This window comes from Sycon ciliatum, chromosome 1 (genome assembly GCF_964019385.1).
Source record: "Sycon ciliatum chromosome 1, ocSycCili1.1, whole genome shotgun sequence".
Classification (NCBI taxonomy): domain Eukaryota; kingdom Metazoa; phylum Porifera; class Calcarea; order Leucosolenida; family Sycettidae; genus Sycon; species Sycon ciliatum.
This window is the reverse complement of record NC_088643.1, coordinates 49729400-49756899: the sequence shown is the minus strand read 5'-3', so window position 1 is coordinate 49756899 and position 27500 is coordinate 49729400. Positions and strand designations below refer to the sequence as shown.

The 27500-nt window shown below is 47.5% G+C and overlaps 5 protein-coding genes across 7 annotated transcripts in view; 4 read left to right on the top strand and 1 right to left on the bottom strand.

Moving 5' to 3' along the window:
• Positions 1 to 366, bottom strand: part of LOC135830872 (uncharacterized) — a 45925-nt gene extending 45559 nt beyond the window's left edge. For 2 of the 3 annotated variants that reach the window (XM_065343080.1, XM_065343082.1), the window contains exon 1: positions 199 to 366. The gene's annotated coding sequence lies outside the window, so the exon portion shown is untranslated. Of the gene's footprint in view, positions 120 to 198 lie in introns of those variants that run through there. The other variant, XM_065343081.1, reaches the window with a different exon arrangement.
• Positions 367 to 1275: 909 nt separating this feature from the next.
• On the top strand, positions 1276 to 3552 carry LOC135830871 (REST corepressor 1-like). The gene has a single exon (XM_065343079.1). It carries the CDS (start codon positions 1541 to 1543, stop codon positions 2828 to 2830), a length of 1290 nt encoding a protein of 429 aa, XP_065199151.1. The 5' UTR covers positions 1276 to 1540; the 3' UTR covers positions 2831 to 3552.
• Positions 3553 to 4827: 1275 nt separating this feature from the next.
• LOC135830870 (arylsulfatase B-like) lies at positions 4828 to 8132 on the top strand. Its single transcript, XM_065343078.1, has 2 exons — positions 4828 to 5937; positions 6670 to 8132. The coding sequence occupies exons 1-2, from the start codon at positions 5224 to 5226 to the stop codon at positions 7558 to 7560; spliced, it is 1605 nt and encodes a 534-aa protein (XP_065199150.1). The 5' UTR covers positions 4828 to 5223; the 3' UTR covers positions 7561 to 8132.
• Positions 8133 to 9013: 881 nt separating this feature from the next.
• Positions 9014 to 14185, top strand: LOC135830869 (mucin-1-like). Its single transcript, XM_065343077.1, has 4 exons — positions 9014 to 9661; positions 10871 to 10918; positions 11540 to 12583; positions 13725 to 14185. Exons 1-4 carry the CDS (start codon positions 9278 to 9280, stop codon positions 13788 to 13790), a joined length of 1542 nt encoding a protein of 513 aa, XP_065199149.1. The 5' UTR covers positions 9014 to 9277; the 3' UTR covers positions 13791 to 14185.
• A 3662-nt stretch (positions 14186 to 17847) lies between these two features.
• Positions 17848 to 27500, top strand: part of LOC135830868 (talin-like) — a 22834-nt gene continuing 13181 nt past the window's right edge. The window contains exons 1-12 of the mRNA XM_065343076.1: positions 17848 to 18174; positions 18256 to 18334; positions 20318 to 20415; positions 20662 to 20736; positions 22027 to 22081; positions 22434 to 22483; positions 23023 to 23196; positions 23519 to 23575; positions 24797 to 24855; positions 25125 to 25383; positions 25619 to 25684; positions 26809 to 26910. Coding sequence (XP_065199148.1) covers positions 17944 to 18174; positions 18256 to 18334; positions 20318 to 20415; positions 20662 to 20736; positions 22027 to 22081; positions 22434 to 22483; positions 23023 to 23196; positions 23519 to 23575; positions 24797 to 24855; positions 25125 to 25383; positions 25619 to 25684; positions 26809 to 26910 — 1305 coding nt within the window. The 5' untranslated portion in view covers positions 17848 to 17943. The remainder of the gene's footprint in view (positions 18175 to 18255; positions 18335 to 20317; positions 20416 to 20661; positions 20737 to 22026; positions 22082 to 22433; positions 22484 to 23022; positions 23197 to 23518; positions 23576 to 24796; positions 24856 to 25124; positions 25384 to 25618; positions 25685 to 26808; positions 26911 to 27500) is intronic.

The following is a 27500-nucleotide window of genomic DNA, read 5'->3' as shown; positions in this document are numbered from 1 at the left end:
ACTCAAAACAGAACATAACGGCCTATAAACTAAACTGCTCTTCCTCAACGGTCAGATGTTCGCTTCGACTCGAGCAACGAACTCGTTATAAATCCTGAGTGGCTGGCAGTTCAAATTCTCAACCGTAATATTGCTAGTTTTTCAATTATGTTCACGCTAGATAAACATCTGAAGTGTTTGTCTCCCTATCGTCATTACCTGTGACATTTTCCCGATCCGGACAGCTGCAACTCGATGGAACTCCTTCCGAAATCGTAGGAGCAGCGGTGGCTCTCGTCGTCTCTAGCTAAAGGCGACGGTCGCCAACTGTGGTCGAGGACTCCATGATCACCACCATCCTCCACAAAGTCAAGATCAGCTACTTCACATCTGCAACACGCACCAGCCACATACATGCACGCCTCATCTCAACGCCAACGGTCGTTGCTTCTCAACTCAAATGCTGGCCATACAAGCATACACTGATACAGCAAGGTGTAGGACATGTATGTCCCAGGGCCATAGTGCCATACATAGGCCATAGCAGCATGCATTGACCGTATACGCGTAGTAGACCTCTACTCCGTAGTGAATAAAAAAGAAGGGACACAGTCGATCTGTGCTAGACTACTGCCTGGCTGCCAAGTGCCAGTACAAGTACTGAGTCAAGGACACACGGACTTGAGTGCATGGTAGGTCACTAGCAGTAGCACTGGTAATCATGGTAATATTATTATTACAATATTATTACTAGTGGTCGACTTATCATCATGATCATAGTCCTAGGCTACAGATCTTGACTAGACTAGAGTCTACAGACCAGTACAGCACAGTCTACAGACTACAGCCACAGTACAGCCTACAGCCTACAGGTACTACGTACGTAGACCTACCTACGTAGGGTTTTTTTCGAATTTTTGGTACTCCCTGGTTACTGGTTACGTGACTTGTCACTTGAGACGTAACGTTGAGTGTAGTACAGACTACAGTACACGGTACATATGGTACATGGCACACTGCACTGCTCCAGTGCTAGCTGTACATGACTGTCTTGTGCTACACTGACTGAGTACACTAGTCACTACAGTACAGTCAGAAGCATGCTAGTACTGTCCTGATAGCACTTCCTGTAGTGTAGTGTATTGCTAGTGAGTAGTGGCAGTACTGCCAGTACTCACTAGTGCTCACCGCTTTTACCGCCACCCCCGTATCCGTAGCTCTCACATGCACACGCGCTCTCACTGTCTCAGCTCAGGCGATACGCTAGTCTAGTATTATCGCTACATATGTACGAGTAAAGTCAGTCTTTTTTTTCGTGTTTCCTTCAAAATAATGACTCGGTACCGATACGAGTGGCAACTCTAGCTCTCTCATGAAATGGCTGAAAGACGAAGTGGTACTATTCTACTGAGTGTAGCGTTTGATCTGCGGCTGCCAAATGTCGCATAGGCCCTAGCGCTGTTCTTTGCGGACCAGGTGCGAAAAGTAGTAGCATCAGCAATTCTCGCCGCTGTTTGTTTGTTTTGTACAAACGCCGGGCAAACCGGTATACTCCCACCAAATGGATAGGGAAAAGGTCACCGCCGATAGTCCTGAAAATGGCGAGGGAGAAGCAAGCGGAAGCGAAATGGATCCTGATGCACCTCGTATGCGTGTCGGTGATGAATACCAAGCCGAAATCCCAGATATGCTCACACTGGAACAACGAGTCGCTGAAAGTAGTACAAACAACGTAGAGAAAAACGAGCCGCACGTTCAACATTGGGATCCTGCGGCCAACCTCACTGAACAGCAGCTAACAGACTACATAGATTTAGCCAAAAACAAGTACTCGTACAACGTGGAGCAAGCAATGGGAATGCTGTACTATCATGGCCACAGTATCGACGCAGCCCTGCAGGATCTGCAAAACTTCACTCCGTTCCCGTCCGAATGGACGGCGGAGGAGGAGGTGATATTCCAGCAGGCGTTCAAGAGCCACGGGAAGAGTTTCCGTCGAATTCGCTCCATGCTCACACAGAAGAGCATTCCAGAGCTGGTTCATTACTATTACAGATGGAAACAAGCACGCGCTCAGCGAAGCTTGATTGACAGAAAACTTAATCACGAGGAAGATTCTGAAGGTGAAGAGGAGGAAGGGGAGGGTGCTGCTTCGGACTCCGGCGACAGCGAATTTGAACCGAGCAAGGAAACTAACAGGCGGATCGGTAAGGCCAAGCAAACCAACTTGCCGCCCTACGAGGCTCCTTCGAAGAAGAGAATGCGACTTCCGAAAGGCATGTATTTAGACGCGAACAAGCTCACTCAGATTGGACTTGCCGACATGAAAGCTGGAGGCCACGATCCTGATGCTGATATCATCGCACTGCAAAAGCTTTCTGCCGAGATAGTACGGCAGCGTGAGAAAATCCAGCAGAGCAAGCAAAGCCTAAGAGAACTAGAAGGTCACCAGCAGAGTGTGGAACACTTGCGCGTGGAAATGCCTGCCAATCGTCCCAGCGCGCGGTGGACTTCAACAGACATGGAAATGGCTGTGCAGAGTGTCCGCCACTACGGAAAAGACTTCGAGGCAATGGCTGCCATTATTGGAACGAAAAATCCCACCCAGTGCCGCAATTACTTCCTAAACCATCACAACCGGCTCAATTTTGACCGGGCTTACGAAGAGTACAAGAACGAACAAAACATTTCGGAAAGACAAGAAAACGGGGGAGAGCCTATGGATGAGCAAGTTGCTGTGGCCCTTGAAGCAAATGAGGAAGTACCTGATGACACCAGCAGCAGCAGCGCAAGACAAGATAAGGTTGGTGAGCATGGTGAGGAAGTGGCAGCCGTAATGCTAGAGAGATAGATGGGCGACGCTCTCCTGCTAGATGACTTGATATGAACTTACTGCCTTCCTTGTGGGTTCTTCAATATAAGTTCGCATGTGGCTATTTATATCTCCGGCTCACTGCTGGAGTGCTGACCATGACATGTGTGGGAAGCCCAAACAGCATGCCACCATCTTATGTATCTTGTCCATGGCTGTTGTGTCCATGCAACGGTGTGCGTGGGATAATGCGCTGTAATGTACTGTGGAGTATCCCGTCGCACGACAATGCTACTCTGGCAAGTTGTTGTTTTCTTTGCATAGCTAGTCAGAGCAAGGACAAGGACTCTTGATGTGTAGTCGCTGGTGTAAATCGTCCTCGTGTAGATGCCTTGTCCACTGTATTACTGAACGTGTGCTGCTGTTTGGATACCTAGTCTCGTTCATCACCTTGCAGAGCTTTAGAAAAGATTTCCGTATGATAGACATAAGTTCACAGCAGCCCTATATATATATTTTGTACAGCAAAACACGTATCTTTGTGTGAACATCTGGTATATTCAGTATTAGGCACTTAGCTGCGCCGTTCAATATTCTCATCCAGTTGCCTTGCTTTTAAAGACTGCTTCAATGATTGCCTGCTCTTCTGTTTGGATGCATATCACCTGTACATGTATTTGATTTTTCACTTCAAAGTACATATGCAGCAGTACGCAACCTTTGGGCACTATGATCTCAAAATAAGCTGCATGTACTAACTACTAAGCGTGTATGTATTGTATCATGGGTGACTGGGTGAGGGCTGAGGGAGTCTTTTCTCTGCGTTTTTTGCAAGTAACAATTATAGGGCACTGGCGCAGCAACAGTTTTCTCTTCACTTGAATTTCCTGCAGGATGGAGGCAAGTGCCGCACGGCCCGGGTGCAGTTTGAAAAATCGTGACCGGATTGTTGATCTGACACCCTGGTCGGTGAACGTGCTGACGGTACGAGAGCTCCCATGAACAAAGCAGCAGTGCTCTCCAGTTTATAGCCCATTTGTTGTAACGTTAGTGGAGCAAGAGCTTTGCCGTCACGGTATATTGCTAGTATATGATTATGAGGGAAGCCGTCACTGCCAAAGTGAAACCTTGCCTCATGCTTTGGCGTGGCAGTACCTAGTCCATAGCCCCCTAGCCTAGGGCAGGGGATTATCATGGTTATGAACTCTTCTGGGTGCCCTGATGTGTATACCCCTACTGGGCTAGGGCAGGGGATTATCAGTGGTTATGATCTCTGGGTGCCCTGATGACGTATGCTACATTGAAGCTAGGCATCTCTAACTTCTAAGTAAAGTAACTACCGTACTGGCAATATATGTTGCCGCGTAACGCGTAACGCAGGGGGGTGCGGTGTAACGCGCGACCAGGCTAGTGCGACAAATTTTCGTTGAGTTCGTAACGCGCGTCCGGCGGGGTGCGGCGATCTTTTCATTGCAGTTTGCACTGCATGCATGCACAAGAAAAAATGATGCGGCAAAAGCAAAAAAATGATGCGGCAATAGCAAAAAAGTGATGCGGCAATAGCAAAAAAAAGGACTGCGGCAATATAGAAACCTGTGTAACGGCTCCTGTGCGACTTTGCATGTAACGCCCTGCGTGCGGCAAACATGTGCCAATGTAACGCTTCATGGCCTCACTGCGGCAACATAATTATATTGCCAGTACGGTAGTTACAAAACTCACTCGACACTGTCGTGTTCGGTTGAGGCCTGGCTGCATGAGCATGAGGGATAAAAAACGAATACAGTAATACTAGTAATAGTAGTAGTAATCATCATGACTTTCATTGAAGCAGATCATGTTGTTGAATGCTCGCACTGCGGCAGGCAGATACTTTACGACTGGGACCGGCCAGGGAGCCCTACATATACCGGTATGTGTACATGGTGTAGGGCTGACGCTCCCTAGCCGAGTAGCCCTGGTGAAATAGTTTCATTAGTTATCATGGTTATGATTGTGTGTACTACCTGGTCATTGTAGTAACACGTGCATGCATTTAATTCTTGGCTTGCCATATCCCGGATCACGTCGTATGTAGCTATCATGACACGGTTCTATCACAGTCGTAGACTAGTCGTAAATCGACAAACCACACAACAGCACATCGCTGTTTCGGCAACACTGCATCCGGCCCATGCCATGGCAGAAGGCTGGTTTGAAATAATGGAGCCACCATAGCGGTTTTTATTATTTTCTGAAAGTCTAGCGCCTCGAGTCGAGTCGTGGCAGTGACTGGAGAATCTCCCAGCCGAATGGTCCTCATCCGTGGACTCGGACTTTTGCCACTATAACTAACAGGTTACTTCATAAGTTATCTCTACCACGATCAATCAACTCTTGTTTGTCTGCAATCCCACCTTCTTTTCGAGCTGATCTTACCAGTCAGGCAGTGCATGATCATCACCGCGGCCATGGATGTTGCTGGCAATGAGCCCTGGTCACTATGTCGTAGATCTACGCTGATGCTTGCTCTGGCGGTGATGGTGGTGTTGCACAACGAAGTCTTAGTGTCAGGACTGGAGCCAGTGGCCGGAGTCAAGCCGCACATTGTTGTTGTACTGGTGGATGACTGGGGATGGGCCAATGTGGGCTATCACCGGGAGAACGCCACGAAAGAAGTTCAGACTCCTAACTTCGATTCGCTGTGCAAAAGGGGAATCGAGCTTGACCAGCACTATGCATACAAGTTCTGCTCGCCGTCAAGGTCGTCGTTCCTGAGTGGCCGACTTCCGATACACGTGAACATAGAGAACGACTATCCGGATTACTACAACCCGAACGACACCGTATCAGGCTATGCGGGAATTCCACGCAACATGACGGGTATAGCAGCCAAGCTCAAATCAGCCGGCTACTCAACACACCACATCGGCAAGTGGGATGCGGGGATGGCCACGCCGGAGCACACGCCGATCGGAAGGGGATTCGATAGTACGTTTGGCTACTTTCATCACGAGAATGACTTCTTCACTGAACGCGCCGGTTCTTGCTCGTATAACGGGAAGAAGTATCGCAACATTACAGACCTCTGGTTAAACGAAGGCCCTGCTCTGGGACGTAATGGTACTGGCTATGAGGAGGGGATGTTCAAGAGACACGTTTTAGAGGTAATTTAAACACAAGGCACTATTGTGTGATACCAGCACACTGCTATTGTTCTGCATGTATGCTTGTGCGGCAGTGTTGGTACTCAATACACTCTGCGACGTAGTGCTGGCCAGTATATGATCATGTTTGACTAAAGCAGTATTGTGATTGAGTGCATGAGCTCAGCACTAGCTGCTACCAAGGAGGCAGAGCCTGGCACAACCATGCCCTGTTGGTATATTGATATGGCAAATTTCACTGCATTGTTTATGCTATATCTCTGATGGCTCAAGGGTACATGTACATGTATAACCGATGATTAATATTTGATCGCAATGTATATTACCCATGATGCATCATGCACTTTTTGTGGTTGCGTGCACACACTTCAGTGGTGGATCCAGGGTCACCTGAAGAGGAGACCCGTCATACTAGTACTGCCAAAAGGCTATGACAAAGCACAAATATGCACATCAAGCGTCTAGAGCACACGCAGGCAATGGCCCTGTGCCACTGCTACTAACGAGAGAAATCAAAGTCTAAGTTTCGAAGGAGGGGTGATTGTATCTCAAACGTTCCCTTTCTCGCATGAACACATAGACTGGATTGTGGCATTTAAAACCTCCAACTGGAGGCCGTGGGGGGGGGGCTTACCGGTATATCCCAATGCAGCGCTGACCCCGGAGAAATACGGCATTGTTCTGCAGGTGACGAGGTGTTCCCCTTTCTTTTGGCCACACTTTCCTCTGCAGGTTATTCGCAACCATTCCATTGACAGCCCTTTGTTCATCTACTACGCAGCCCATATTGCTCACACGCCGCTAGAGGTAACCCAGAAATACCTCGACGAGTACAGTTTCATTGATAATGAAGTGCGTCGATCGTACCATGCGATGATAGCGTACCTGGATGATGTCATGGGTAATATCACCGAAGCCCTGGTTGAGCGTGGCTTGTGGAACAACACGCTCCTGCTGGTGAGCAGTGATAATGGCGGCCCGGAGTATCCGGGCGGCGGTGCAAACAATTACCCGCTGAGGGGCGGTAAGCTGACAAGCTGGCAGGGCGGGGTCAGGGTGAACGCATTTGTCTCCGGTGGCTTCATACCCAGCGCAATGCGTGGCAAAAAGCTGGAGGAGTACATTGCCCTTGCCGACTGGTATGCGACATTCTGTTCCCTTGCGGGGGTCGACCCGGCTGATGAACGTGCCAAACTTGCTGGTTTGCCTCCAGTTGACGGGCTGGACATGTGGCCGATGCTCTCAGGAGCTAATCTTACTTCACCGAGAACAGAAATTCCACTGAGTCCAGGATTGATCAGTGGTGATTACAAAATTCTGGTGGGGAACAATGGTCAAGCAGGATGGACTGGCCCACAATATCCAAATAGTACTAATCCCCGTGGCGGTATCGATGCCAAGGTGGCCTGCGGAGATGATGGATGCCTGTTCAACATCAGAACCGATCCCGAGGAGCGTACCAATGTGGCAGCGTTGCAACCTGCCATTCTCAAGCAGCTGCAAGAGCGCCTGCAAGCATGGGACGCAACTGCTTTCAATCCGGACAGGGGACAGCAATGGCCCGAGGCGTGTCAAACAGCTATTGAAAAGTATGGTGGCTACTGGGGTCCATTCTTGCCCTAGTCAGAGATGCCATCAGTTAGCCACGTTTCGGGCCTTTTTACGCCGGTGACACTACGCAGTTATCACTGCATGCCAGAATGATTACTGGACAATATAATTTATCTGCAACCTACATTGCACAACATAAGGGCAACGGCGTCAGGGTGTACTGAGAGTGAGAGCCATACGTGTACAAGTACATGTACACATTTGTTTGAGGTTCAGTAACATCCAGTCTTCTTTTGAGCAGTACCTGTTCCTGCTCGCCGCGCATCATCCTGGTTTCTGATATCTCGGACATGTATTTAACTATCTCGATCGCCCCTGCTATTGGCCCCGCTTGTTTTTCATGATCCATTGTTTATTGCCTCCCTGGGTTAATTTCCATCTAGCTGTTTCTGGCTAGTATCAGTTCTATCGCACTTATCAATCTTCCCGCTTATTGCCATCAGTCGTGGAATAAAAGAATAATAATTTTGCTATACAAATCCGATCTTAGAGCATGCTTTGCTTCTGGAGTGATTGCATCATACACTACACAAGCTTTGATAGTGAATGACCGCTTTGAGCAAAATGTTGGAACTGCGGTACCCCCCCCCCCCCCCCCCCCCCCGACAAGTCATTGTACAATGTACACATGTACACCGTATTGCCTTCAGGAATATTAATTTTTTTTAAACACTACAAGTCCCTATAGTTATGCAGTGTGTGAGAGGAATGCATTGAATTGTGTGAAATGGAGTTCTAGCAGTAGCATGCCTTGATCGCCTCGTCTAGGCCCTGCTAGGTGTAAACTGTAATGCGATTGGTCATCTCCGTGCCTACGGTCTTGTGACATGTCAGAAGACCACTTGAAAATTATGGCAGGGCTGTAATAATTATAATTGTTTATTTATTATGAATGACAGATGAAGGGGGCGAAACCCACATGTTCTACCACGTGCACAGACGTACATGTATTGCTACGTCCATGTCATTGTACGTAGGCTCGAACGATCAATGCATGATCATCTGGACACTGTACTTGTCTTCACTCTACACTACAATGACTGTAGTGTCATGACTGTACTGTGTACAGTCAGAAGTCAGCAGTCAGTACAGACCCTGACTCAGTGACTGTCTACTACTAGCAGGGAGTAGTAAAATATTTTACTACTCCCTGCTACTAGTACAGTCAACTTCGCTAATAACGACTGCGGATATAACGACAATTCGCGAATAACGACGGAATTTCCATGCCCAGAGCAAAGTCCCATCCAACTGTAATACATATAATGAGACTTCGGGTATAACGACACTTTGTGAATAACGACACTTTTCTGATGCCCCGCCGAGTGTCGTTATAAGCGAAGTTGACTGTAGTAGTAAGTAAAATGCAGACGATCAAAAAAAGTACGACGACACCGAGAATGTGTATCTATCACGGCTATCCCGCGCTGAGCTGAGGCAGTTTCCCAGGTTTCAACTGTGATTTGTAAAACTGTTGCAGCCGAGTTCCACCACAATCATAGTCCTTGGACAAACTGTAGTCTACACTACGTTGTCGTGGGCGGTGATCTACTTGGAAGCGAAGAGAAGTCCATGCAGTAGTTAGTTAGTAGCTTGCCAGTGACACGAAAGGTTCTTCTCCACGAACTCTGAAGTTGAACTGCTTCGCACTGTTTTTATGAGTTTCGCGTAGCGGTACTGAACATCGAGCAGCCAGTTCGTTGTTGACTGTCTTCAAAGTGGTGGCGACATGGCCCTTCTTGCTGATGATTCCCGGTCTGTGGAGGCACGCCAGTACTTCGCTTCGTTCGGTGAGCTGGCCTCAAAGATCGTGCAAGAATCGGAGAACGTTCGTAGTAATAACGATTGGAAATCCATGACTTACAAACAGAAGGAGAGTTTGATCGATAGGCATTTCATTGACGATAGCGTCAGGAGTTACTACTCGGGAGGGAACCAGAGCACGACAAGTCTCGGAGCGTCCAGTGCTAGTTTTGGTGGTGCTGGTGCTGATAGTGTGGGTACTGGTGATGTTCCACTTCCAGCTTGGGAGATGCTCTTTCCCAGACCCATTCCGCTGGGCGGACAGAAATTTGTACATGTCGGCAGCGGCGAGGATGGTGAAACGTCGGCAGTAAGTCCAGGTTGCATGCGCCTTGTGCCGCGTCTGCACAGCCGCGCGCTAGGGAGTCAGTTGGCTCAGTGCTACTAGTATTGATCGTACATGTGTGCCTGTGTCTTGGATCGTTCTCCATTGTCACTTTGATTATGGCTGACCTTGTTTGCCAACGTAGTTTGAGCTGAGCAGGACGGCAGAAATCGGGGTGGATACATTTATGTCCCCAAGTAATCATTTTACATGATGTGTGCGAGTCGTGCTGTCGTTGCTTATTCATTGTTTGATTGGATTGTGAAAAGGACTAGAACTAAACATCAAAATCAGTCAAGGCTTGATAGGCGTGAAGTGCCCTAGAATGTCAGAGTGTAGGTCTGATTCTGGTGGTGCTCCAGCTCTAGATCTAGCTCTGTTCCCCCATGGGATGTTTGCCAAGGCAAGGGTTTCTGAACCAGATGTACAAATAGTCGCCGGAACCACTGCACGCATGTGGGCCACCTGGCCAGGTCCGGTGATGCTTTTGTCATCTGTTACGATGTTGACATGCGCACACAGTGCACACTGCTACAAACGTTTATGTAACTTTTATGTGAAGTATGGAAGGACACCCTGAGGTGGATACAAATTGTTCCCTGTGAGGAAACACGCATGCTGGGCTAGTGATATTGCCGCCAGAATGGATAAACCTGCACGGGGAATGTAGTGTTGTAGCTTCAACCACACCTAAGTCATCACCTTACCGTAGCCTTGATAAGCACCGCGTGTACGCGTCCCTTATTGGCGAACAAAAGTGTGGAGGTGAATGCATAACAGCAAGCTATCTCACTGCAGCAACGGTATGCGCCTATGGGAGTGTGTGTATAGCTGTCGTGCATGTCTATGTGCTCAGTATCCTAATGCATGTCTTCGCAAGGCCTCAAGAAGGTGGTCAGCACCAGTCCATGCAATGTACTGTGGGCGGCATGAGCTACCATTAATTGGTTGACTTCTGGAACCTAAGCATGGAGCTCAAAGTCACTCCTATGCCTTGGTAGATCGCTGTGTGCATTTCGCATCTCATTCTTGATGATTGCCCGGCTAGCTTGGTTTGGCTGGTTACTTCCCTGAAAGGGTATGGGCCGTGACTTTGCTTTGCTCACATTTAGCTCATAGAGAGGCTAGGCACCATGAGTGTACGAGCCTAGCTTCACACCTGACCTGCCTGCTGTTTGATTTCCCTTCTGGCAGGCATCGTATGTGGATGAATTTGCTGGCAATTTCCAGTGGGAAACCAAGGTAAGTGCAGGATACGAAGTGCTGCCGTCGTCCGATTTTTTCGGACATTGTCCGAAATTCATCCTCCGTCCGAAAACCGATCTGAAAATATACGTTTTAAAGAACCTTTCTGATTTCTGGATTGCTGACAGCCAGTGCATATGACAGAATAACTGAAGGCGCATCATTGTAAAGATATTATAATTATATGCCTGTCCTGTCTGCCCATGAACATATTTCTATTCCAATAGACTGTACACGTATATCCACTGACTGATTCCTGCTACAGCAGGCAATGTGAAACTTGAGAGGCAATGCAACAGCACGACCCATTCCACTTGTGTATCTCTTTGTTATTGACTTGCTGTTGTTGTTGTTGTTGTTGTTGTTGTTGTTGTTGTTGTTGTTGTTGTTGTTGTTCTTGTTGTTCTTGTTCTTGTTTGAATTCTTTATTCTCACGATGGCACCATCGCCAATAAGAGATGTTGTTGCTGCTGCTGCTGCTGTTGCTGCTGCTGCTGCTGCTGCTGCTGCTGTTCTTGTTCTTGTCGTCGTTGTCGTTGTAAATCTTTCTTTTCACGTTCGACATTTGTTGTTCTTGTTGTTGTTGTTGCTGCTGATCTTTGCCATTGTGCCATGCAGAGTCAGCTTGAGCTCTGGCTGCCTGAAGGCAAAAGCTTGCCGTCGCCCAGATCAGTTCGCAGATCAATGTACAAGGATGATCATCGTACGAATGTTGACGTCAAGCGCTATAGCAAAGCATCAGATGGATCTGATACGGCCGATGGCGATGGCGCCTCTGGAGCCACATCTGTCAAGGCTATGGCGAAAGCGCTACAGAGGACCTCAGGCGGTGCCTACCCGCCTCCCAGCGGCAGCCGCATCAGTGGCACGGGCCTGGCACCGATCCCTTCAAACACTCCTACGCCGTCTCCCGCACCAGCTCCTAAGGCATCGCCGTCACTCGCAAGAACACAGTCGCACGTTCAAACCAAGTCCAGTCCTGATGTTGCTCCAAGACCACCCAAACGCTCTAGCTCCATAGTCGGGGACACGCCTTCGCCTCAGGTCAAAGTAAAGAGTACAGGTGCTTTGGCTGTCCCACCACCATCCAAATCTGCTAGTTACTCATCTGAACTAGGAGCTGTCACTGTTGACACTGGTGATGCCGATGCCGATGCCGCTGCAGCTGGCGCTCAAACTGGCGGTAAGCCCAGACCATCGCCACCAGTACGCAGGGATTCATTATCTAAGAAAACTGGTTCGCCGTATGCTGCAGAAGCCGCAAAGGAAGAGAGGGACTCCAGCACCTATAAGCCAGGTGCAGTGCAGTCGAATAAAGCACCATCATCAGCAGCAGTGCCAGGAGCAGCAACAACAACAGCAGCAGCAGCAGCTGCAGCCGTGCAGCCAGCGGGCAAGGCTGCCGCTTCGCGTACTCCACCAAGGGTTGAAAAGCCTAGTCGAGCACCTCCTGCGGCACCCCCTGCAGCAGCCACTCAGCCGCCTGCAGCTGCTGGTACTACTAACACCACGGCAACAACGCCGGCCGCTGCTAAAGCAAAAAAGCCTGAAACACCCGAGCCAATTAGCGTGTCATCACCAGCAACGGGTGGCGGCCAAGCCTCATCATCGGCGATAGAAACAACGTTTCCTGCCACTCCAGGGCCATTAGAAGGAAAACTGGTAAGTCATGCCTCGGTGCATCGCTATTATAGTGATGTAACGAACCATGAATTTTACGAACGAATAATCTAGCGAATACCATTCAAGCGAACGGACGATTATTCTACTATTCCACAAGAAAATTCATTATTGACAATTATGAAGAACTATTGCGAATGCGAAGTGTAACATGTAGCAAACACACAACACAAGCGCTCAGACTCGAGTCAGAGTGGAGTCTACCATGGTCTACCGTGCATAATCTAGTCGTTGTCTGCAACACAGTACAAAGTATATATGCATTCAAGTCGAGAGATCTAGAGTCATGCGCACGGTATGTAGCGCACGGACTTCGCCTGCCCGCGAATTTTCGAACCTTCGACCTAGATTTTATCCGATTGATTATTCGTTGAAGTCCAAGAGATCGAGGAAATTCGAATACCGGTAATCGATTATTCGTTACATCACTGCTATAGGACATCTTCACACGTAAGAAGGAAAGTTTCCTTTGAACTCCCTGGTTCAAACTCTGTGGTTACAGTCAAAACAGTTCCTATCCTATCTCATACTTGTGAAAAGACATTTCACGCATTCGTGAACTGAGTTCAAATCCTGGAAGAATCAACTGAGTCGATGCCTTCAAAGGCGTGTCTTAACTTTCTGTGAGCTTCATCCCCCCCCCCCCCCCCCCCCCCCCCCCGGTCGGTTTGTGCTGATCCTGTCGCTCAATTCACTAAGCTACTTCGAAGTAGCTAACTAACTTAACCGGTAGTTTGATTTCTACCTATGCTAGCAGTGCATTCTAGAATCGATCACAAAGTGGGTTTCGTACATCTCAGATCCCTGATTTTGTTTAGAGACCCCTTACTTACGGCCTTAGTGGCTGGTCTATCAATAGCTATAGAGAAGGGATTGCCTTTGAAAACTCAAGTTTGGATCGATTCGATTGTGGACATGGCGCAGCGCATGCTCAGTCAGGCACCAAATGGTTAACTGTTTACTCGTGGTGCATGTCGAAGGGCTTCATAGAATGATATGTTGTCTCACTTCCCATGGAATACTATACAAGGACATGTACAATGCCACTTGCTAGTTTGTATGAAGTCCCACCTCAGTATTTTCGTGTGCTGTGTTTCTGATCCTGTGTTTCTGGTCCTTGTAGCTCGGATCTGCTAATAGTGGAGAGACGGCAGGCGGCACGAGCTTTGATTTCCTTAGCAATTGGTAACAGTGAATACAAAAGGCTGCGAATACACCGTGAGCCAGTCTTGGCAATATGGAGGTGACTTAAACCAACAGAAATACCACTAGAGAGAGAGAGAGAGAGAATCTGAAACATAGCTTGACTGCACAGTTTCCATCTTTGCATCCAACGAAAGCTTCACACAGTTGAGTGTTGATCCAAGGTGATTATCAGGTCTAACGTTATACTTATAGGAAGAGCAGCATGTTGTGTGCTGGCATTACAAGGACCATTTTGATAGACATTTTTTTCATTTTTTGCTTTCCTACTTTTGTTTACTTTTTACACTTACAGTCCTGTTTCTGATCCGGCCCTTCACACAATGATACGAATCTGCATTCCGGCCCTTCACACAAATACGAATCTGCATTGAACTATCACTACTGTTGCAACTTGTCGGAGTGCTATAAGCTTGGAAAAGTGCTTTAATGTGGGCCCTGGTGCATGTGCACACACGCACACACACACACGCACACACACCACATACACACAAGTGCGCACGGTCACGCATTTATCTAGATGCCATGGCCCTTGGGTTCAAGCGGCGTGCAGCCCGGGCCAGGATCGAAGCAGTACAATGCCACTGGCTCCGTGCCCAACTCAAGCCGGGGTGTTCTGAATTATAGTGTTGTGCAGTCAGTGCCAGGCAGTGGTAGTAATGGTGCGTCGTGGCTCCTGTAGTCTGCTTTGATCAGATATGCATACTAGACTATGACGAAAATGGGCACACGATCCGTGTATAACTGTGACCCTGAGTGAATATGCAATGTATATGACATATAGTACTTTGAAGTAGGCTGAGTGCCGAAACATTGCCGGAAGGATCATCATTGCGGCACCTGCACCCCCCCCCCCCCCCCTCTCTCTCTCTCTCTCTCTTGCATGTTCCTCATGAGTCATGGGTTTACAGCAAAATGAATCATGAAACTGTCAGCAGTGTCAGCCGAATAAATGGTAACAATTAAAAAATGGATTATCCACGCCGGCCATTCAACAACAAGAGCCGGCTCTGATCTTGTTGTTGAAAAGTCGACGTGACTTGGAAATTGTATAGTAGAAGTCTTGGTTTGTGTAGCCTTGCTACTAGTAGTACATGTACATGATTGTACTACGTGACTTATGGGTGCCAGTGAAGCCAAAGTAAGTTGAAGCGAGGACTGGAGATACGTACAGTGAGGATAGCCAATAACACCCACTTTGTTTCCTACGATCCGATGATTGAGATGTTGCAATAGAAAAAAAAGAAATTATTGAACGGCCTACTGCATGCGGACATGCAAATTGCAATGCAGCCACACCCTGTGCAGTGTATTATCTTGGCTTAGCCTGTTACAGTGCGTTTTTTTAAAACAGACATTTGTCGATTTTGATTTTTTAGTTTGTTCTCATTCCAAATTTGAAATTTTTTCTTCACAGCTGCGTTTGTGTGGGTCTTGGATCGAAGAAAATTAAGTTTGGGAATCAGAATAATAATAATTGTCAAAGTTAGATATTCGGACGGGTTTGGGCTGAAAATCCGGTTTTAAATGATTTTCAGTGGATTTTGATTTTAAAACGAAAGTTTTAGCCAGGAAAGCTCATCACGTGCATGGTGTCCGCCAGAGTTCGAATCCAGTACAGTTCATCCTGATTCTTTTTTTCCCTTCTTTTTTGGTACAGCACATGCATGTACACGTACATGACTGTGCAGTTGTGCACTGCTGTCTGCAGTTGTCCTAACCTTTGTAGGAAACCAGTGAGTCGTGGTTTTTCACGACTTACTGTGGCAAACTGTACTGAATAATTCAAATGCTGTATTGCAATTAGCTCAATAAATCAAAACATTCCAGCATGCATGTAGGAAACTTCCCTCGATCACTGAAAGAATGCAGTGAAAATTCAAACGACACAACAAATCACAAGGGCAATTCACACAGCACCCATAAAGAGACTAAAAGGAAGCAATACATGAGCGGTTTTACAAACACACACACAAACACACACAATGCAAATAGGTCACAGTTGTGTCTGGTTCAACATCTGCGAATAGTAGAAGACCAGCGAGCGTCGAAACGGCCCCAATGCAATAATTCCGTGTTTTGTGTTGCACTTGTGACGGCAGTATTACACAGTGAACAGATGTGCTAGGACAGCCGACGACGTATATCATCGTTGGCGTCGGCCTTGTCGGTCTCCAGTCACGAACACATCGGCGCAGTTTTTCACGAATCGTCCCGTCCACCAGTATGCAGAACAATAAAGCGCTTGCCTTTACCTGATGGTGCTTCATTTGGTTGCTTGCCTATACACTCCTGTCACCATTGTCGGACCACCTCCTAGTAACTGTGTGACGCGCATTGACCCACGTGTCATCCAGGTATGTCTCACAGGTAGCGATGCCGCCATGACACAATCCCGTGCCGTTCCATCATCATGTGTGTGATACCTCTGGTCTTGCCACACTGGAATCCCATGGAACGCAACATTTTCCAAGAGCTAGTTTTGCTCATGTCTGGAAAATCGTCGATGCTTTCTATGCAGCGAGCAGGAACTTTGTCCAGTGTTGGGTGCTCCTTCGCCGCATAGAATCCGTAAATTACTTCTTTACATACAGTCCAAAGCAAATCCGTCAGGGTTGAGTGGTTTTATGGCACGAGTCTCACATTGGGGATTGTCACTCTCGTTACCTTCATCACTGGAGACAGACAAGGCCAACGCAGCACGCTGATTTTCGCCGTCAGCATCCCTGGTACATCTGTTCATGGTGGAAATGCTGACGCCACACGCAACAGCAGCATGACGAATGGAATACTTGGGACCAATTCGATGCCCAGCCACTGTTCTCCTCGTCTTCGCAAAAATTGTAAAACAGACACCACCATGTAGATTCTACCATGGCCCGTTCGCGCTTTGTTATATGTGGCATGTCGAGAGAATAAGTTGCCACGAACGAAAAGACACTCGAGGAAAAGCAAAATAGGGCCACAGAGCAGTCAGCAACAAAATGATTCCTCCGGCCACGAGGAGCTCGAAGGACACTCTGAACAAAATGGCGAAATGCCACGAGTCACACCTGGTTTTCGAATTTCGCGCGCAGATTTTCGTGACGCAACTCGCATGACATTTTCTCAAAAGTGGCCTTGAGTACGTTCTCAAGGATTTCAGAGTCTATTATAAAAAAACGCACTGTAGTGTTACGCCTTACTTTGTACAATCATGTAGTGTAGGCTAATAGTACTACATGTAGTCGTAGTGCTAGTGTAGCCTCTTTGTTGTCACTGGCACTAGAGGCCGGGTACCCTGTAAGAAAGCCTTAGGCTGTGTTTACATGAGAAATTTCAACCCGGGTCGAGTTCAGCCCGGGTTGAAAGTCTGTACGATAGACAAAAGAGGTGAGCGTTTACATGAAGACAGTTGACCCGGGTCAAATACTGATATGCCGCCAAAAGTCCACTTCTACAGTCTTGTATGGTCACGTGAATCCGTTCGCGCGAAATTTGCATCTGCAGTGCAGTGCCGTTCAAACCTGGCGCGAGATACGCACAGAAGTACGTTTGTACAATTTTCTTGACCCGGGTTGATTTCAACCCGGGTCAAGCGCAATGCGTCATGTAAACGCGCCATTCACTTTGTGCACATGGCGGGTTGAAATCTGACCCGGGTCGAACTCAACCCGGGTTGAAACGCCTCATGTAAACTCACCGCCTTAGGCCTGTTGTGGGGATTGCCCTAAATGGCCTAAGTAATGTAATACTAATGGGATCGCCCTATCAAAAATCATGGGGCCACGGGGTGGGCCATGGGCATGGGAGTTCCGATGCCCAGGTGGGTTACGGCGTGGGCCGGGGCCCGGGGGGGGGGGGGGGAGGGGGGCGGGGTCGCCGAATGAACGACGACGATCACGCCGACCCATGCACATGATGATGACGTTCAGTGGTCACGTGTGTCTTCTTGTTTTCCTACATAGCTACGTCAGACGTGCGTGTCCGAAACACTGCAAAACTGCCAAAAGACGAAACGAAACTCAAGTCCCGACTCCCGATCGTGCATGCCGTGTTTCCAACAAAGTTACTTTGCGGAAAGAAGACGGTCTTGTGCGAAGTCACACTTGTGACCTGGAATAGGATTTGATGTAATCTCGCTTTGACAAAGCTCAATCATGGCAGAAGCGGAAGGCATGGAAGAATACGCGAGCCTGGAGTCTATGAACATCTACCAGGATTTGTCCGCATTCGTTCGCGGAACGCCGAAAGGGAAACGGAAACTGCCCCCCAAACCCAGTATCACTGAGAAAGCGGAGGATGGTGCACCTGCCCCAACCAAGGAAGTTGAGGAGATTGTAACCCTTAGAATTCACATTCCTGCTTTATCCATCGTCACCACAATGGAGGTATACATCTGAACTGTCGTGTTAGTGGCAAGCAAGCTGCGAGGACACTGAGTACTATTTTGTCATTGTGTTTGTTGACAGTTCAATGCCAGCCTACTGGTCTACGACGTGGTCTTGATGATAAAGTCCCAAGTGAAGGAGTTGTCCAAGATGGAGACATGTAAGAGTGCTGAGAGACTTGAGACCTGTCTTGAGGCCTGCCTGCCTACTGAACACATACACCCATGTACATGCGTGTATGTGTTTGAAAGTACTGTGCTGGCCAGTGAAGCTCGCCGCAGTCCATGAATAATGGCGCGCCGCATTCGAGCACACATCCTACAAATGTAGTGTTTGTAGTACAATGGCCATGCAGCGCCCGGCATGGGTTTATTCATGGAGGGGCGGGGGTTGAATTTTTCACTACCTAGCACTGTAAAAAGTCATCGATGATCAAGCATGATGGTTTCACGTTACGGACCTGTATTTGAAAGAATTTAAAATCCAGATCCTGGCGACATGGCCAAAGCACACCAGCCCTCCTCCCAATCCAGACATACGATGTACTTCCCAATTAACGAAGGCCCTACGTGATAATGCAAACACATGCAGGCCACTGCTGCTTTCGAAGAAGAAAGAAGTCTAACTGGCCGTTATCATTAGAATAACTTATTATACTTATAGTACTGAACCCTTTCGGTCAGTATAGCCTATAGGATGGTCTCTTCCACAGTATGCACTATGCAGATAATATTCATAATATTATTATGAATATTATTATCCCAATGGACCACTGCCCTGTGTCATTGCACAAACTCAGCCAGTTGAGCATGTGAAAAGCGCCAGCGCGCACACTGGTGCTCACTGATCTGATGCTGGTCTCCCCCTGTGCACACTGCCTTGTTCGCAGTGCATTCGAAAGTCATGTGCACGGGCACAAATGTGCTCGAGTCTTACGTGCACATTGCTTACTTTCTCTGTGCGAGCCACACTGGTACAGTGGAACCTGGGTAGCATTGTGAAGAACATGAGTGTCTTGTTCAACAAGGCTGGTCGCATTTCCATGTTCTGGCCCACCTCTGTCATTGTGACATGTTGGGCCCAAACATTTATATGTGGTAGTAATGGCCTGCCAAACACGGCCAGAATGTATGGATTATCTCGGTAAAAAAAGGTGGGTAGCTGGATTGGCATTGGCAGCACCCATGCAAATGCCCGTGTTCTAGTGGGTATGCGTAACTGAGAGGTTTCACTGTATTCCGGGGAAAGAATTGTGTATTTCCTAGCATGGCGGCCGCTCCTAAAAAACCCTGCACACATGCTGTACATGGTCAGTGCAAATCACCTTTAGATGTCTGACTGACATCCTGCATTCAAAGATGCTTGCAAAGTTGCCTAGTAAGCGAGGCACTCATTCTAGCCATACGTGTCAAACTGTCACCAGCAGTACCTTTTAAAGGCTTTTCACAGCCTCTTGCATGTGCCAGAAAGGGAAAGGATGCGAAACTTCCCTCCCTGAAAAACCAGTACCAAAAGGAAAGAGAGAAAAACCTAAGGAGTGATAAAGATAAAGCAGATTTCTCTGCCTGCCTCTCTCTTGCTGAGTATAGGTGCTTGTGCAATGCTTGTACTGGGTGTGACTAGAGCCTAACCAGCACCTTCTGCACATCAAGCTCTAGTGCTACGTATGGTGAGAAGTGCTTGAGTGCCTTCTAGCTGTGCACCAGTTTGATCTTCCTACTTGAAATGAACACTGTGGCATGTGAAGCTAACCTTGACACAGCCATGCACGCAGAACTTAGCCAGATGACGGACCGGTGCTAATTTGGCAAAATGTGGGTGTGGTGTGTAAATGCAGCCCTTAGACACATGCACCATGCACACGCACACACACACACACACACACACACACACACACACACACACACACACACACACACACCTCAGACCTCAGACATGCCCATCGCGGAAGCGATGATAGCGAACAGCTATGTTAGACATAGCAACTTGTGCTGGGATTACACCATTCAACAGCTTGCAAGGCTGATGAATTGACCGCCACTATTTTACACACACACACACACAGACGTGTCGAAATGCTATAATTTACTACTGGATGGTGATATCTTTGTCTCTCTTTTCTCTCTTCTCTTGATATGTCCAGCCAAACATTTTCAACTGTTCATTGGAGCAGAAGAGTTCAAGGATGGTAGATGGCTGAGTCCGAAAAAGACTCTCAAACAGCTGCGCCTTTCGTCTGGTGTAAGTTGCATTTTTATATCCTAATTTAATGATAATTATGACCCTGCTGTCGAAATGCTGTATGCTCAGAAAGCATCTAGCCAAGCCTTGATGACATGAATTCACTCATTTATCCACCTTTCGCAATGAACATGCAAAGAGGGAATGTAGCACATGTATGCGGTGATGGCTTGAGGCTGAGTAGCAGAGTTGCAATGTCTGCATCTGACATTGCTGTGTTTGATATTCCTTCTCGTTCTTTGATAGGTGTTGGTGGAGTTCAAGTCAGCGGTCCGTGACCAGAGGATGAAGTTGATGGACGGTCGTGTCAATCGTTTCCCTGTAAGAAACATGTGTAGCGGGCCGCAGTCTCTCTCGGAGGCAAATGCACACGGGTCTCAGTGAACACACTGTTGTTAACTTTATTATTACTAAAGACTGGATTTGAAGGTTGAACTCTAACTCTAAACTGACATTTCTAACTGGCATCTCTAACTGGCGTTTCTAACTGGCGTTTCTAACTGGCGTGAAGAGAATTGTGAACAGCAGCTTTTATAGGCAGACAGCATACGTGCTGCAACAGCAATGGTCACGGCAAAGCTCAGCAGAGAGAAGAAGAAAGGTCGAAAGTAGATGTGTGGGCAGCAGAATGGGTCACAGCACAAGGAATGCGATTTGGTTCTATGCAAAAGAAGGAGCTGAATACGATGTGGGCAATGGGCGTAAAAGAGGCAGTTGAAAGTGCAGCAAAAGGTCTAGACTAGTACTTCTAAGGTCAATATGAAACATTGAACGAAGTGAGACTAGTTTACTATCCATGTCATGGATCTGCAAGCACGGTACAGAGTTGCAAGTGCGGGGTACGGGTGCGGTGCAACACGCGTGACCAATACATTGAAAGCGATTCACGCTGCAGCTGTGTGAGTTACTAGCGTGCCAACGCTACACATGCATAGTGATGTTTGTGTGAAATCAATGATCACACAACGTTGTCTCCCTTTATGGAGACGTGTACTGCATACTGTTTGAGCAGAACGGTGATCCCGAAGGCTAGTATTGTGTTGTTGCCCTGGGATCATGTACCCAGTGTAATCGTCTGAAAACGTAGCGAATAATGGCAATCATGCTAGTATTATGTGGTATTAAGGGTGAAATTAAGGTCTGCAATTCCTGACGAAGCTTCTTTCGGTAGCGAACGAAGCTTCCGAATCATAGTTTACAATGACGAAATCCCACAAACTGTTTTTTTTCGTGCATTAGCCCCACGCAGACTAACACACGTGACATGATTGCTATGTTGTGGCTACTAAACAAGTTTGGCTTCTATCTTCTTGGGAATTCAAGGACCACCATACCAAGCAAAGAGCATAAGAGATTGTTAAAAGTAAATGTTAATAATACGTGCGCTAACCATCCCAGTATAAGGCCATTGTGCATTGCCAAATAGGACATGCACGAGTAATGCATGTGAGTGCGCTGGGATCAGCAATGCACTGTTCAACACCCCACATGACCATGCCCAGGTGGCTGTGTGGGGTGTTGGCGGCACAAATTACATCATCGCTCAAAGGGCTGACTGGGAGTGTTTGTTTATTGACTATGAGTCCATTCCCCTGCTTTGTGTGTTTCCAGATCAACGAGTACTTTTCGGTGTCCGTACTTATCAAGTCATTCTGCAAGTGCATTGGTAAGTGACTGGGTCAATGTGTGGCCATGTGTGTGTGTGTGCACGTGTGTGCCTGCATGTGTGTGTTTGTGTGTGTTTGTGTAGGGCAGAGGGGGGGGGGGGGGGGGTACTATTGTAGCTTGCACCGTCGCCGCTGTTGCCACTGGGCCGACGGCGTGGTCATGGGAAAAGATTCATCTAGCCCTCCTGTGCTGCAAAGCACACGCTGCGGCTTCCCATGGTGGCTTCTGAAGTGGCACACTGGAATAAGTCTTCCTTCAACTTTGACCGTGTCCATGCACATAATGTGATGGCTGTCATGTGCAAGTATATCCATGCTATTTTTGTGCTCACTCTTGTTGTTTGTCTGTAGGCGTGAAGAATGCGTCGGACTATGCTCTGTGTATTGATATTGAGGATGATGTGAGTAGCCGTGTTGCATGTGTGCATGGCACAGTACTGCTGTTCTTTGTGTCAAGTTCTGATAGTGGTGAGATGGCGCTAGAACAGCCTGTTCTCACTCGTCAGCGTCTACGTTCGCAGTAGGTGTGCATGCACGTGTGTGTGTGTGTGTGTGCACGTGTGTGTGTATGTTTGGGTGTGTGTGTGTGTGTGTGTGTGTGTGTGTGTGTGTGTATGTGTGTGTGTGCACAAGTTGCTATGTCTAGCATAGCTGTTCGCTATCATCGCTTCCGCGATGGGCATGTCTGAGGTCTGAGGTGTGTATGTGTGTGTGTGTGTGTGTGTGTGTGTGTGTGTGCATGTGTATGTTTGTGTGTGTGTATGTGTGTGTGTGTGTATGTGTGTGTGTGTGTGTATGCACATGCATGTGTGTGTATGTGTATGTCCATGCGCGTGTGTGTGTGTGCCTGTGCTCGTATGTGCGTACATTGTATGTACTTAACAATGTATGCCCTTCACCTCAATGGTGGTGTCTGTTTGCCTCTGTCCTCGTCTCATAGAAACTCAACTCACTTGACAGCAAGTTCACGACTTTCTGGCTGAACGACTCCCAGAATCTGCGTGAGCAGAACATCAGCACCGAGAAAGTTGTTGCGTTTCGTCGTCGATTTTACAACGACAATCGTAATGTCTCCAAGGACGACAGAAAAGCCCTAAACAAAGTATTTGGTGAGGTAAGTGAGTGTGAGAGCATGTGTCGTTTTGGTTGGTATTTGAAGTACATAGAGCATGCTCCGATAGTATTCTCTCCACTGTGGAGAAAGTTTCTTATTTGTACGGGTTAATGTGCCGCAGCATGGAATTCGTTACATTGTGTGTGTGTGTGTGTGTGTGTGTGTGTGTGTTTGCGTGCGTGTGTTTGCGTGTGTGTGTGGGGGGGGGGGGGGTGCATGTGTGTGTGTGTGTGTGTGTGTATGTGTGTGTGTGTGTGTGTGTGTGCGCGTGCATGTGTACGTGTGTGTGTGTGTGTGTGTGTGTGTGTGTGTGTGTGTCCAGATCAGTGAAGCTGTTATCAGCGGTCGACTACCGGTTGCACAGAGCGAAGCTACCACTGTAAGTAATCTAGAGTGGCCACTGTAGTAACTAATTACTTACTTGCAAAGACACTGCTGACTGGTTTGATGAGAGAACTGCAACCGTTGCTTGCTGAACAAGCACCGGAGCCTCTTTATCTCACCTTTTTTTTATTGACTTTTCCAAAGTAAGTTCGTCAGCCTTGAATTTTTCATTAGGCCACCCTTTGTTAATTCATTGTTTAACGTCCTTTTTTTCGCGAAAAGGTACGCGGGAGGGCGGAAAAAAAACAAAAGCCCATTCCAAAAACTGGAAACCCCAATCAAACATTTTGACCAGTAAAGCATGTGATATACACAATATTTCTGGGTCTAACGGCACTTGCAGGCATAGAACAACACTCTTTGATGGTACATTGGAGCACATGCCTGATGAATCCAACAAAACAGGTACATAGCATGGAGTTAGCATGTCATGAATTCATTACATCTGGATTTTTACTGGGACACACACCGTACGATATTTAAAAGCCAACGAAAAAAGAAAAAGAACACAAGACAAAGGCATGCCCGGGATAAAAAAGGTCATGATCGGCACACTGTGAAACTACACAATCATGTATTTACAACTTCGCATATTATTGGTACTACTACTTTCTTGTTTTTTTTCCGGTCGGAGGCAAAAAGGTACGCGGGCGCGGACGTTAAACAACGAAAAAAGAAAGGGTGGCCTTACTTAAAATTGTATGCATGTGCGTTCGTTTTTGTTCGCAGTCTCCAACACAGCCACTTAGGGCATGTTTGATTGGTTGGGTCCGGATCCAGATCAACCGGATCCACTGGATTCGCACCCTTTCGATTGGTAGCGTCCGGTTTCGGATCCTTTGGATTTGGATCCGGCCAACCCACCTCTTACTCGGGGAGCAGGGTTGACCGGATCCACCGGATTCTTTTTTTTTGCCAAAAGTCATACTCTGTACGTGATACGTGTACAAATGGCGGGAATAAAAGCAACGATGCAGAAATCGTTGCTTTCTCTCATGGAAACCCTAAAAAAATCACTAAAGTCCAGATTCGATCTTGGCAGCATCTGACTGGACCTTCGTGGATCCAAAGGATCACTCAAATGATCCGGATCCAACCAATCGAACATGCCCTAACGCATATTCATAAAAACTGCCCCCCCCCCCCTCCCCTCACACACACACACACACGCACATTCTTATTCTATGCTGATGTACTTTGTGTGTGTGTTTTTCAGTGTGCAGCTGTCATAGCCCAGATCACACTTGGTGACCGAGGACTGATTGGGAAGCTTGAGTGAGTCTTTCCTGCCTGCTATGTGCCACCTTTCACCCCCCCCCCCCCACCCACCCCCAGATGGCAGAGAATTCATTTTAAAATTCAGGCAGTTGTATAAAGCATTTATAAGACTCCGACTTAAATGCAACCACGTTCGTTTATTTTTTGGATATTTCTGTTGGGAAGGTGCCAAGACTGGCACACTTTGTGCTTTCCTTCCGGTGCCCCTGAGAGTATCTGGGTTCTATTTGTTGTGTCTGTGCTCGTTGTTGCCTGTCCTGTCACAGCTTCAAGCAGTTTCTTCCCAAGGACTTCCAGAAGAATTCTGTTGAGAAAGAAGTGATTGACCGCTACAAGCGGTTGCAAGGCCTGGACGAGATGATGGCCAAGTACCGATTCTTCATTGAAGCGAAGGGCCTGAAGCACTATGGGTTCAAGTTCTTCAAGGTCACGGAACGCGAAGCGGGGAAATCCAACAAGGAGAAGACCATCTTCCTCGGAATCAACCCTGATGTCATTGTCCGAGTGAATAGTGCAACGAAAGAGGTACTACGGTAGTTGATGTGTTGTTCTGTGAAGCTCCCTTACTCTCCAATACTACTTGCATGCAAAACAGAATTATTTTGTGGAGAACTCAGACAATGTTGCATTCATCAATAATGTAGACTTGATGCACACCTCCCATACTGTTGTGTAAGTATAGATGTGTAGAAGTGAGATAGGCAGTCCATTCCTCTGCTTTCGCTTTTCTTTTTTCGTCTTCTTTTTGTAAACTATCCAGATGGTTAGCCGTTGGCCGCTGTCCAAGATTCATCGGTTCGCCGCTTCATCTTCCGACATCTCTCTGGTAGGTGGACTCCTTTTTGAAAGTGCTTATGTCGCTAGTGGGAGTGTATGTGTGCACGCATGTGTGTGTGTGTGTGTGTGTGTGTGTGTGTGTGTGTGCGTGTGTGTATACGTACGTGTACGTGTGTCTCTCTCAGTGTTCTAGCATCGTGTCCACTTGCTATCACAACCTTGCTTTTTTTCATTTCCTCTTTGTTTAGCAGAAAAAGTGTGATTTGATGTGGTGTGTGTGTGTGTGCACGCATGTGTGTGTGTGTGTGTGTGTGTGTGTGTGTGTGTGTGTGTGTGTGTGTGTGTGTGTGTGTGTGTGTGTGTGTGTGTGTGGCCAGAAAATGTCACTCCAAATAGCTGTATGGTGTAGACCAGGCTGAATAGTGACGGTCAATTCTTCAGCCTTGCAAGCTGTTGAATGGTGTAATCCCAGCACAAGTTGCTATGGCTTCTGCCGTAGCATTGCTATCATCGCCTCCGGCGATGGGCGTCAAAGGTCAAAGGTCAAAGGTGTGTGCGCATGTGTGTGCGCATGTGTGTGCGCATGTGTGTGCGCATGTGTGTGTGTGTGTGTGTGTGTGTGTGTGTGTGTGTGTGTGTGTGTGTGTGTGTGTGTCCCATATGGTGCAGTGGTATGTGCAGTCGATTTCCAATCGAGAGGTTGCGGGTTCAATTCCCGACGATTATGGTCGCACACGTCTTTCTTCTCTTTCTCGGACTCTCCCTGACTTTTCTTTCATTCTCCTGGGTGGGTTACCAACAGCCAGTGTATGCCGGAGCATGTGGTGTGGTGTGTGTGTATAAATAAAAAAAGAAAGAAAAAAAAGGAAAGGAAAAAAATGGAAAAAGGAAAAATAGGGATTCACTGGCCAGAAAAAGTCACTTCAATCAGCTGTGTGGTGGATACCAGGCTAAAAATAGTGGTGGTCAATTCATCAGCCTTGCAAGCTGTTGAATGGTGTAATCCCAGCACAAGTTGCTATGTCTAACATAGCTGTTCGCTATCATCGCTTCCGCGATGGGCAGGTCTGAGGTCTGAGGAGAAGGTGTGTGTGTGTGTGTGTCTGTGTCTGTGTCTGTATGCGTGTGCGTGTGCGGACTGGCGCACCTGTGTGTTCATTTGTTTGCAAACAGGATTTTGGAGATTGGGCACACAAGCTCTACAACAGCTACACACAGGAGGCTACTCAGATCGCTAACCTCATCAGCAGCTACTACAAGAACGTGCAAAAATGTGTAAGTTTCACGTAATTGTCACATTCCGAGCCGAACTCTCATCAAAAGTCTGAACCAGGAGTAGTAAAATACCGGTATTTTACTACTCCCTAGTCTGAACCAAACTCCTGTTGCGGCTTCCGTTGAATGAATGATGAGGTTGCGATGTCCTAGCAGTGATTAATGTGGGGTGGAATGGGTCAGTATGTTCATTGTCCTGCTCCATATACACATACCGTAAAGTCGCGGATAAAAGCCGGGCTTATAAGCATATAAGCCGCTTTCTGCATCAGGCTTTAATGCAAACCAGGCTTGTATGCAAACCATGCTTATATGCACCACTGATACTTTTGCCAGGCTTGTATGCACATGATCTACCACTGACTACCGGTATGGCGGCAGTTTTACTATGCACTGTACATAGCGCCAAGAGTGCATAAACAAGAGTATGCAACTGTGGTTATGCATCAGTGCGCGGCGCGCTGCCTTCATTACGTAACTTGCCTTCATCACGCTCTGAAAGCATGCATTCAAACTCACAATTTCTCGTACGAGCCCATCCGTTTTTGCTCGATTCGTTCCAGTACCTACCCAATCTCTAAAGTTTGGCG

Excerpts from the sequence above, each read along its gene's own strand:
- LOC135830871 (XM_065343079.1), top strand. The coding sequence starts at position 1,541 with ATGGATAGGGAAAAGGTCACCGCCGATAGTCCTGAAAATGGCGAGGGA.
- LOC135830870 (XM_065343078.1), top strand. The coding sequence starts at position 5,224 with ATGATCATCACCGCGGCCATGGATGTTGCTGGCAATGAGCCCTGGTCA. Across the intron at positions 5,938-6,669 it reads TCAAGAGACACGTTTTAGAG|GTTATTCGCAACCATTCCAT; the intron begins GTAATTTAAACA and ends TTTCCTCTGCAG.
- LOC135830869 (XM_065343077.1), top strand. The coding sequence starts at position 9,278 with ATGGCCCTTCTTGCTGATGATTCCCGGTCTGTGGAGGCACGCCAGTAC. Across the intron at positions 9,662-10,870 it reads AGGATGGTGAAACGTCGGCA|GCATCGTATGTGGATGAATT; the intron begins GTAAGTCCAGGT and ends CCCTTCTGGCAG. Across the intron at positions 12,584-13,724 it reads GGCCATTAGAAGGAAAACTG|CTCGGATCTGCTAATAGTGG; the intron begins GTAAGTCATGCC and ends TGGTCCTTGTAG.